At 41.1% G+C, this 11,687-nt stretch overlaps 1 protein-coding gene across 5 annotated transcripts in view; it reads left to right on the top strand.

The window, feature by feature from the left end:
* The window catches only part of l1cama (L1 cell adhesion molecule, paralog a), a 42,479-nt gene that overhangs the window by 22,559 nt on the left and 8,233 nt on the right, over nucleotides 1-11,687 (top strand). For 4 of the 5 annotated variants that reach the window (XM_042227816.1, XM_005914786.2, XM_005914785.3 and 1 more), the window contains exons 3-16: nucleotides 151-165; nucleotides 1,760-1,862; nucleotides 2,344-2,546; nucleotides 5,530-5,652; nucleotides 5,973-6,143; nucleotides 7,148-7,262; nucleotides 7,551-7,735; nucleotides 9,616-9,747; nucleotides 9,827-9,973; nucleotides 10,062-10,173; nucleotides 10,528-10,691; nucleotides 10,801-10,960; nucleotides 11,127-11,251; nucleotides 11,435-11,536. In XM_042227816.1, the coding sequence (XP_042083750.1) occupies nucleotides 151-165; nucleotides 1,760-1,862; nucleotides 2,344-2,546; nucleotides 5,530-5,652; nucleotides 5,973-6,143; nucleotides 7,148-7,262; nucleotides 7,551-7,735; nucleotides 9,616-9,747; nucleotides 9,827-9,973; nucleotides 10,062-10,173; nucleotides 10,528-10,691; nucleotides 10,801-10,960; nucleotides 11,127-11,251; nucleotides 11,435-11,536 (1,857 nt within the window). The remainder of the gene's footprint in view (nucleotides 1-150; nucleotides 166-1,759; nucleotides 1,863-2,343; nucleotides 2,547-5,529; nucleotides 5,653-5,972; nucleotides 6,144-7,147; nucleotides 7,263-7,550; nucleotides 7,736-9,615; nucleotides 9,748-9,826; nucleotides 9,974-10,061; nucleotides 10,174-10,527; nucleotides 10,692-10,800; nucleotides 10,961-11,126; nucleotides 11,252-11,434; nucleotides 11,537-11,687) is intronic. The other variant, XM_042227820.1, reaches the window with a different exon arrangement.

Genomic DNA, 11,687 nt, shown 5'->3' with positions numbered 1-11,687 from the left:
TATCTATCTATCTATCTATCTATCTATCTATCTATCTATCTATCTATCTATCTATCTATCTATCTATCTATCTATCTATCTATCTATCTATCTATCATTAAAATATTTTCCTTCATTTCCTTGACTCTGCCCACCACTGTGGACTAACAGACCGCATAAGAGATCGTAAGTGCTTTTACGTTTATTGATGTCTTAATGTGGATGCTGGCAATGTTTACTGCAAACACTTTAACCGTACATTTAATTTATTAGCATGTTTTTGTTTTCCATCCAACACGCATCAAACAAAATATACTTCAGTGCTGAACTTAAATGAGTCCTGGCATCTGTGTGCCCTTTCAGTGTTATGCTGCTAGTGTCTGTGTTTTATCCTGCGTTTGTGATCGCATGTGAGGACGTGTGTGTTTTATTTTCAACAAGCACCTGCGTGTAGGTTTGGGTGTGTATATGTGTTTAGCCTCATTGGCTCCCGGTAGGTGGAATTCCTGCAGGAGAAGGGAGGAGGAAGTTTGAAGAGCTGCTGTCGGTTAGGAGGCAGCAGGGCTGTCAGATCAAAGACGCGAGGAAATAAAGAGGAGTTAAAGCACTAAGCACCAGCTCCTCTCCTCCTCTTCTGCCAATAATGGAGCAACGCCCGCAGCCCAAACTTCAATTTGATCAGCTGAGGAAATGGGCTTATTTCCCTGCATCACTGGGAATCCTTTCATTAAATTTCTGCAGTCTCCCTATCCGTCTCTTTCCAAATCTCTGCAAACTTGCCCCTTGTTTGTTTTGTTCCCTCTCTGTCTCTGCGTCTTTTTGCTCAGTTTTTCTGCCGCACTGCATGTGCTCTCTCTTTGCTGCACGTTCATCTATCTCCGCTGTCTGCTTAGCTCTCCATCTTCATCGCCTTTTTCTCATCTACCGCGCCCCCCCTCTGTCCTGTGCCTTCCTTTACCCATTTACCTACATAATATAAATTTATCTCTGGCTGCAGCGCTGTCTCTTTCCTTTAAAGTCAAATTAAAGACTCTACTCACAAGTATCAAGCTGTGGCTTCTGTTCCACAGCAAAGAAGAACAGTGTAAATAGTTCCTGAAGATATGATATGAGAAAAACATTTAAATTTGGATTGATTTCAAGAACTATATAACACAGTACTGTGGTTTATAACACATGTAAAAGACATGTTGGTGTTGTGCCCAGCAAGTTGTTTTTTTGTGCATATGTAAATGCTGCATGTGCTTTATGGCTGCTGTGCACAGCGATGATAAAGAAAGGGAAACCTGTTCATTTGCTCTTTAAAAAATCCCTGCTTCATTTCCAAGCCCACTTTTTCCTCCCTCTTTCTGTCTCAGTCTCACAGGGGACACTGTGCTATATACCTCTTTTATATGAACTCTTCCTCTTACATTATGCTGTATCAATTTTCTCTCATCTCAACCCATTTATTCCTCCTGCTCTCTTGCTCTTACTCTTTCCCTTGGCCTACATTTCATCTCCATCTCAGGGGACTCTTTTTAAGAGATATTGACTATATAGTTATCTGCAGCTGTTAAAATATGGAAATAAGTGGTGTCTCTGGTTATTCTGTGCTATTTGCTATGAGTCTGAGATGCGTCTTATGCAATCTGTGTGTTAAAGCTAGAGATATAGCAGCATGCATCATGGACACTCATCATGTGAATTTAACAAAGCAAAGCCTGCAAGTCAGTTTGGGGTGTGTGCATTTACATGTCTGTGTTGTGACTCGACTAACTATGACTTTTGATGTATGCAGTCAAGAGGCCTCCAGTGATCAAAACACAGCCGGAGTCTGTCACCGTATTTAGCACTGAAGACTTCGTCATGAACTGTGAAGCCTCTGGCAACCCTTCACCCATGTTAGTCAACACGCGCGCACACGCACACACACAAACATAAAGATCATGGTTTGATTAAGAATGACAATGCTATATTATTCACAGGGGAGACCAACTATTGGTTATCTGGAACGGTGACCTTCCGTCTCCTTGTTCAGCTGACATCTACATATTAGCATTACATGAGAGCACAGCTTCTCCTAGTCAGATTTCTTGTTCCATTTGGGGATAAATGTCATTAAGCCCTCGAGCAATATTTTCAAAGTGTCTTAGCTGCTCTGAAGTGGAAAAGTGCTCCGATTGCCAAGGAAAAGATGAATATCACAATTATAGCACGAGTTCTAAGTCTGACTGGGGCATCTTGTGTAAATTTAGCAGCTATTCATTTGTGCCCTTAAATTAAGCAACATGTAAGGACACCCTATTTGTGTCATTTTGTGTCATCAAAGGGACAGAATATTTGAAAGAAGAATCATTCAGGCTCTTCTGTTTTTTGTTTTAGCTTCCGATGGGCAAAGGACGGGGAAGACTTTGACCCAGGCAGTGACCCGGAGCTGAAGGTCTCTGAAAGCTCTGGCTCATTCGCATTCTACACACTTAGCAACACCATGGACACACTGAACAAGTACAAAGGCAAATACGTTTGCTACGCATCCAATGAGCTGGGGACAGCTGTGTCTAACGAGGCCATACTGAACACGGATGGTAAGAGCACGTCGACGACTCGTGAACCACCGACCGCTTGTTGAAAGATATAGCCGTGAAATATTTGCCCCAATTTGTAATTGTTTGTCCTTGCCCTCGAGGCAAGAACAACATCATTGAAATACTATCAAAGATATAAAACATCTCTATGCTAAAGAGCAAACTGCATCACACCAGAGGAATTACAAATCTCTTAAATGTCATTTCCTGTTAGCTCTCCTATAAATGCCTTCAAGGTTCAGTTTTGAAGCAAGCTGCGGTATTTGTTGATTTATATATGGTTGATTTAAAAAGCTGTGAATGGAGACAGTGCTTTTCCTGCTTTATACGGTGCTCATCTGTTAGCAGATGGGGCTCACACTGAGAGCTAAGAGTATTGCCACCTGGAACATAATTAGACGCAATAATGTGATAATCATATACACAATCATCCACACACATACATGGGGACCCCTGAGCAAAAGTAAAGAGTACCTCTGCACATCCATCTACCTGAGTGACTGGCTCTCTCCTGGACGACCTCATCCCTCCACAGTTTCCCTGACAACGGTTTCCCCAGAAACGCTCTTGAGTTGATGTCATGTGAAGAAGCACTCTTCAGTAGCTCCTGTGAGGTTATCAACGGATGGGAGGAGGGAAAGCAAACATGTATCACTCACAAATGAAGTCTTCTACAAGACAAAAATAAAACAAACAGTGGTTCTGTTTCTGTTTTAGCACAGACAAATTATAGTTATGTGAAGACTAATTAAATGCATGTACACACAGCACTACAGTGGCATGGTGGTTCGCACTGTTGTCTTACAGACTCCTCCCACAGTCATGTATGGTTTGGTGATTGGTAATTCTAAATTGCTCATAGTGTGAGTGTGAATGGTTGTCTGTGGGGCGATCGTGGCTCAAGAGTTGGGTGTTCATCTTGTAATCGGAAGGTTGCCGGTTCGAGCCCCGACTCGGACAGTCTCGGTCGTTGTGTCCTTGGGCAAGACACTTCACCTACCGCCTACTGGTGATGGCCAGAGGGGCCGATGGCGCAATATGGCAGCCTCGCCTCTGTCAGTCTGCCCCAGGGCAGCTGTGGCTACAACTGTAGCTGCCTCCACCAGTGTGTGAATGGGAGAGTAAATGAATAGTGGAATTGTAAAGTTCTTTGAGGGGTCCTGAAAAGCGCTATATAAATGCAATCCATTATTATTATTATTATTATTGTCTGTCTGTGTTAGCCCTCCAACAGACCGCCTACCTGTTCCAGGCGCACCCCACCTCTCACTTGATGGCAGCTAGGATAGACTCTAATGCCCAATGACCAAGAAGTGAATAAGTGGAAGAAAATGGTTGTAAGCATGTAGGCACAACAGTTGAGATATCCATAATCCCAATAAACAAGACAACTTATTGAAGCCCAACAATACGCTCTCCACGTGTTATACCCAATAGGCCTGTTTTTAGAAATGTTTCTGACAATAGAGAATCTCCCTTTGCTGTTATTAATGCAACTCTTGTGCTAAGAAGTCCTTAGTCTCAATTTGCATGCTATGTTACCCACATACTGAAATAACCAAGGGCGTTTTATCAGGTCGACTACATATGTGGTCTTGTGTGAGAATCTGCCCAGCAGCTTAGTTTTTTAGGCCTGTCTGTGGATGTGAGACGTGACCTTAAAGTTCACAGAGTAAAAAAAGAATGTTTGTGGGGGAAGGAAAGAAGTGAAATTTGTCTTAATAAACATGCCGGACAGATTACTGGACTGCTTCATAGCCAGCTCTCAGCTGACAGTGTTGACAATGAGCAGGATGTTTTCTGCTTATTCGAGCAGCTGGAAAATAGGCAACAGGCAGTGATCAAAACACCACGAGCTCTTTTGCAACACTCCTTTCCAGAGATTCTTCTCACAAAATCTTTAGAATTACTTTCCTTTAAATTTCAGAACTCTTAATCTGCTTGGCTCATCCACAGACACTGCTATAGTTTGTCTGTTAAACATTAGTTTTAATTATTATTTCTGTAGCTGTGTCATGATTTGAAATAGGATGTAAAATTTTGCTATGCATTCATGATTAATAAGAAAAGATACACAGCTTTGAAGGGAACCAATTTTTTTCCTTTTAGAGCCATCACAGAATGATTTTTACAATCACCAACTACTTCCACCTGTAAACTTGTTTTGTTTTTACCAATTTGGAAAATGTCTCTATTTTCACACACAGATAAGGAGCACATTGTCCTGGGATAATGGAAAAGTTGGTCATGTTTCACATCAAATGTGTAAAATTTCATTAAAAACAAGGACACGCTAATAAGAGAAAGTTTACTACATATCAGTTTATTTGTGTTTTTAATATGATGTATTTTTAAAAAACCAAGTATTTTTTATAATTAAAAGAATGCATCTGACATATAACTGAGTACAACTTCCAAAACAAAAATGTTTCTAATTTATGCATATCAATGTTTTGCATATAAGCCAAACGATGAACAGCGTGTCATTTACTACTACGGACACTACAGCCTGAAACACGCTGCACAAAACTCACCTCACAAGAATGAAGCATAACTCATCTTCTTACCTGCAGCAATATCATATGCCTGGGATACATAGCACTTATAAATAATCAAATATAGTAAAATAATGTTTATATTTGTTGTTGTTGCAAGTTGACAACGTCAGAAATTACACGTTGACATGAAGATAAATTCATATATTCAAATGATCCTTCTAAGCCTGAGCCTGTGAGAACTTTATCACTAGGACCAGCTCTTTATGATCAACACCAGCTCATATAAAATGACAGTATTTCCTAGAATATAATATTGTTTTACACGTGTACAGTAAAGCTGAGTTTGCCTTTGGAGTGCGACTGACCTGCACTGTATTCGTTGTTCACGATGACTTGTGTAAGATTGTCTCGTTGAACATCTATATGAGCTCGTCCATCACCTACGTGTTTACTAAGACCTTTTTTCTGTCTTGCCTCCCTTTAAGTTCCCCCCTCCCAGCAGAAAGATAAAAAGGTTGATGAGACGGCTGACGAGGGAAAAAGTTTTATTCTGAAGTGTAACCCCCCACATAGTTCTATGGAGCCTATCATTCACTGGATGGACTTAAGTGAGTACATTATCTGTCCATCTCTCTGCTTCCATTACATGCTTCCTGTCTCCAAGATTTTGTTGTGCATTTACCACTTCAGAGAAAGCAAGTTAGCAATTTATTTCTGCATCAAGACATCAACATTTCTGCAACATTTTTCCTTTAGTGCTTTTTTACAATCCATGCAGGATCTACATTTTTCAGTTCCTCTCATCCTGTTGCATCTGTATCTCCTGCTGTTAATAAGCTCCTCTGTTATTGTAATTTTTTCCAATTCTTTTAAGCAGTTTCAATCATTTTGTCAACATTTTTCTCACTCCTTCTTTTACTTCTTTCAGGGTTACGTCATATCGAGCTTAGTAAGCGGGTGATGGTGGGGAAGGACGGCAATCTGTACTTTGCCAATCTGGAAAGTTCGGACAGCAGGGATGACTACACGTGCAATGTCCAGTACCTGGCAACACGCACGATTCTGGCAAAAGAGCCCACCTCTCTGAAAGTCACCCAATGTGAGTTTTGTTGAAGATTATCTAAACTCATCTGACTCAGATTAAGCTGATCTAACCTGAGTTAAGGGTGGGTTCCAGTTAACAACAGCTTTATTCAAAATTTAAACTAAAATAAAATGTCAAGGTCTTAAGGAATAAGAAAATTCAAGGCAATTTAGTTTACACTGGTGATTTTCTGATTGTGTGTAAAACAGGATCAGAAACAACAAAACAACAATTGATCATCAGGTAATCGATTCGATGGCTTCTCTGTGGTTGAAACATGTCTTTCAGAACAGTAAATGTGAGTCTCATTGTGGTGCTAGATAGAAAATAAATCAGAGGATCCCAGTCAGTCTGGCCTAATGTCTGGAAATCTGGCTTATCTGTACCAGCGTTCCTTGAATCCTACAACTATTGATGCACTCAGAACTTTAAACAGGAGTTTAAATTATTCTCCAAGCGCGTATCATGGTTGTAAAAGTCATTCAGTTATGGAGCTGTTTTGATAAATAACCAGTTTACATTCATACACCTCTTAAAATCTAACTTCTTTCATTCTTAAGGACATAAATGCTACATTTAAATGCCATATGCAGTATATTAGCTGAGGCCACATAATTAAACTACACATCACCATGTGGTGGCATGTTGTGCTCACCGAAGCAGTGACCAAATCCAGTAGGTCCCACTGAGCCAGCAGGGGGTCTTCCTCTGCTCAGCCCATATTATAATGAGATTCAGCTCACACTGTGATGTGGCTGCCAGCAAGTGCGACCCAACTAGAGGTCAGAAAGATGAGCACATGTTAACATGAGACCTCTGTGTGTGTAGAGAGTCTAGATGATGACGTTTTGTTAGAAAGCTAAAGTCTATCAACATGAATCCACACCCTGCATCTCTACTTGTGTTCTTCAGAGTCTTTAAAGTGGTTGCTGTGTCAGCAGCAGAGCAATCTAAAAAAATGACCCGTGCATATGTATGAGTGTTTCTTTGTCTTTGTGGTTCCTCCTCTCTTTGTCCAGCCAACTCGGTACTGCGGAACAGAAGGCCCCAAATGATGAGACCTACTGGACATCACAGCACGTACCATGCCCTGAGGGGACAGACACTAGAGCTGGAGTGCATCGTCGAAGGCCTGTGAGTGTCTCAGCATGCACATGTGTGTGCGCTTCCAACCCCTTTAATTGGAAAACTTAAGCCTTCAATCTTACCTGTCTCTCATCCATCCACCCCACCCTACGCATTATTCCATTATGTCTTTCGCTTCTTCCTGCCAACTCTGCTTCCTGCTGCCATCTTGTCTTAATGGTCCTTATCATTCCTTCCGGCATTTCTCTCTCTCCTGCTTGCTTTACTCTATGTCCACTTCCTCTCATTGTTTTTCTCTCTTCTCTTTAATCCCTCCATACATGTCGTCCTTTCTAGTCCAACTCCAGAAGTGTCCTGGATGAGGAGGGATGGCGAGCTGTCAGAAACTCGGACCACCAAAGATATGTTTGACCGCCGCTTGCGCTTCACTAATATCTCGGAAAGTGACGGGGGCGAATACCAGTGTATAGCTGAGAACTCCCAAGGAAACACCAAACACATTTACATGTTGACTGTGGAAGGTATATCTCTTGCGTTTCTCTATTACACTCTCATTCCCTCACACACACATACACACATATATATATCTTGAGAGATAGTGAAAAAACACACAGCATGCTATTATTTCCCATTACATATTTCTAGGTTGATATTTTAATCTCAATATATATGATGTGGTTTGCTGACCATTAGAATGTTTTCGGGGTTTCTGTGGGTAGCTGCATAGACAGAAACCTCCCTCACTAACTTTTTTTTGGAACTGCCATAAATTTGGGTTGTTAGTGAGAGCCTGTTAAAAATAACATCAGTCACAAGAGATGCCACAGAAGCAGAGACACCTTGTGGTTCACACTACACAAGCAAACTGCAGAAACACCAGATCCTGCCATTTCCTCAGCTCCCCAGTGTCTTTCATAAGAATAGCTCTGCTTTGTAAACTTCCATGTTGAAACTAATGGGCTCATTTTAAAGTGCAACCTCATTTTAAAAAAAAAATTCTATAAAAATGTAACACAGCTGCTTGCACAAATGTGCTTTTTTATGTTTCAAAAAAGTTTACCACTATGCTATATCGCCTCCTCTTTTAACAACACTCTGTAAACTCTTGGGCACTGAGGAGACCAATTAGTCTGAGCAAATTACAAAAATGTTTTCCAACTCCTGACTAATTAATGATGCGCCAAATGTTTGCAATGCGTGCCAGGTCCAGACTGCAGACATGACACAGAGACTGTTGTTATGTGGTTTGGCCTTATATCGCCGAATGCTTTCTCTGGGGAGGATGTTGTTTGGGTGGCAGCATATGTCACACAAAACTTTTTACATCGCCGGGCATTGATGGTACCTTCACAGATGTGCTAATTATAGTTATGTACACCCATGCTGCCAGAGATTACGGCTTTTGAACTGTTTAGTCTCTTTACGGTTTAGAGTGGAGGATTCACTTTTCATGCTTTCCAAGGAGGAATTTTTAGAATTTGAGAGGACAACTGAAATTAATGGAGAAAATGAGACTAACACAAGCTGCAGAGAAAAAATGTTACAGAATACAAACAGGAAACGATAACACACAACAAAACACATACACTTTGCACAAGAAATTCAAAAACTGAAAGCATCAATGTAATTAACTAAAAAACTCAAAAAAACAATCGCCCAAACCAGAATTAATAATAAACAAGGGCACTCAGAGTGTGCAACTGTCCCCGAAGGGCTAAAACATCCAGGTTTTATGCTGATGTCAGCATTGGGAATATGGAAATTTAGTTTAGTGTATTAATCTTTTTGTGTCATTGTGAAGTCATATAATGGATATTAAGGGGCTCGTGGCTCAAGAGTTGGGAGTTCGCCTTGTAATCGGAAGGTGTAAAGCGCTTTGGGGTCCTTAGGGACTAGTAAAACGCTATACAAATACAGGCCATTTACCATATTAAAAATTAATGTTTTAAAGAGCTAAAACATGACTGGTATATTGCTTGAAAAGTCTGGAGATGGAAACTAAAGCTTTTTCCTAATTCATGTGGTCCTGAGCGTTGCCCTATTACCTTGAACCATTACATACTAAAATGGTGTATTTAATTATTTTAAACCATATGTTTGAAGCAGGATTTGAAGAAGTCTTTGGCTTCTCTAAGTTGTAAAAACTTGTGATTTTAAGATATATTCATGCAGTGTGTGATTTTGCGTAAGTGTATGTCCTCTTTGTGATGTCATAGGGTTTTATATATAAAAAGTGTGTTGTGAAGCTCCCTCCATGACCTTTTTTCAATCAACAATTTTGACAAAGAGCAGTGTTGTGGTCACTTGCTTCATTTTTTTGTGCTTTTGTTGATACCTACAAGGTAGTAGAAACTCAGTCTTATAGTATTTTGCTTGTACTGATATATCCTGTCACTTGCAGCTGCACCTTATTGGATCAAGGAGCCAGTCAGTCAGCTATATGCCCCAGGTGAGACAGTCAGATTAGACTGTCAGGCAGATGGCATTCCCTCTCCTATCATCAGCTGGACCATCAACGGGGTCCCCATCTCAGGTCAGTGCACACACCTTAACATGCGCCACCACCATCTCCTGGCACTTAAGATGTACTGACAGCATGTACTCTTTAACAGGAGTTGATAAGGACCCTAGGCGTACTCTGACAGCAAGCGGATCTCTGATCCTAGAGGATGTGAACTTTGGAGATACTGCCATCTATCAGTGTCGGGCCTCCAATAAACATGGAACCATCCTCACAAACACCAATGTTTATGTCATTGGTGAGTGCTAGTCGTTACGTGCTGTTTGTTTAACTGCATTTTGAGTTTGTTCTCTGTGTATCTCATTTGTCTTTGTGGGATGTTTCAGAGCTGCCTCCCCAGATCCTTACCGATGATGGGAATACATATGCGTATACAGAGGGCCAGAAGGCTTTACTGGAGTGTGAGACCTTTGGCTCTCCTAAACCAAAAGTGATATGGTGAGGCGGTATTGCATATTCCATCGTTTGCTGGCAGATTTTCCTATTAATACATTCTAAAAAGGTGATATTATTGCGTGGGTAGGTCTTCATGTGCATAAATTAACAGCTAAGTGTTGTTACATCTGGGCTGTGACTGTGAATTCTGTCAGTGTGGCAAATATCCAATCAGGCTTTGCTCATTGTAGTAAAACAGGAAAAGTGGCTTTTAAGTTATTAAATTTATCAGCCGCTGCAGTTGCTGAAAACCCTTTTTTTTAAAAAATCACTCGCCAAATTTCTGATGTGTGTGTTGGTTTTTAAATTGATGAGTGTGTGTGTCTGTGTGTGTGTGTGTGTGTGTGTGTTTCACAGGGAAAGAAACAACGGCAGCTCCTTCCTTCTAGCAGATCGCAGAGTTAACCCTCTCAGCAATGGGTGGCTCGAGATCGCTAACGTCACCCACAGCGATGACGGGATCTACACCTGCACTGTGCCAAATTCCAATTTGTCAATCAGTGTTGAGCTGGAAATATTCAGTCAGTCACACTCACATGCTTAGAGACATAGTAACTCTTGGCAACTTTATTTATTACTTGTACCTCCTGCAGCTTGTCTCAGCATTGTATTGTTTGCTTTCTTCTGCAGATAGGACCGTGATACTGTCACCCCCACAGGCTCTGAAGGTCCGGGCTGGAGAGAGAGCCATTTTCACCTGCCTGGGCCTCGTCGACCCCAGACTCGACCCTCCTTTCATTCAGTGGAGAAAGAACAACCAGAAGCTGGCTGATTCCAACAGTGATGAAAAGTGAGACATTTTTATATCTGAAAATAAAGAGGATCATTTTGGAAATCATGAAAGGATGATTATGCTTGTGAGCCATTTGTTTATTGGGGTGGGGAATAAAGAGTTAGTGGGGAAGGATGGTGATAATAAATTGTAATTCATGATGACGATGACTGTATTTCCTCAGGTATACAATGGAAGGACCGGATCTCAAAATAACTAATGTGCAGCCAGATGATGAGGGAGTGTACACCTGTGAGATCATCACAAAACTGGATGTAGCAGAAGCCAGGGGTACCCTCACCTTATGGGGTAAGACCACTGACCACATATGACCACAAACCGACAAATGTCCAAACCCTGTAAACAACAGGCCTAAAATCATTCTGTAGTTATAAACTCCACCCCCACAAAAAACAAACTCATTTAAAACCTTTATTGTGCATGTAGTGCATAGGTAGTCATGCTAGTGATAATACTGATGTCCCCTATCAGATCGTCCAGACCCTCCCATCCTCCTACAGATCTCTGATCCTAAGGATCGTACTGTCACCCTCAGCTGGACTCCTGGAGATGACCACAATGGCCCAGTGACAGGTGTAGTACAAACACATATAGTTGCACACTTTTAAGCACTGACATGTACAAAACCTTATACTTCACCTAACCTTAAAAACTACATATTAAGCCTATCTCTGTCACCACAAGGAGGACACATCCTCATGACTGCAAAACCCCCACAACACAA

The sequence above is a fragment of the Haplochromis burtoni genome, unplaced genomic scaffold (assembly GCF_018398535.1).
Source record: "Haplochromis burtoni strain Fernald_Lab_line unplaced genomic scaffold, NCSU_Asbu1 Contig_9, whole genome shotgun sequence".
Taxonomy (NCBI): domain Eukaryota; kingdom Metazoa; phylum Chordata; class Actinopteri; order Cichliformes; family Cichlidae; genus Haplochromis; species Haplochromis burtoni.
This window is presented reverse-complemented; position numbering and strand designations above follow the sequence as displayed.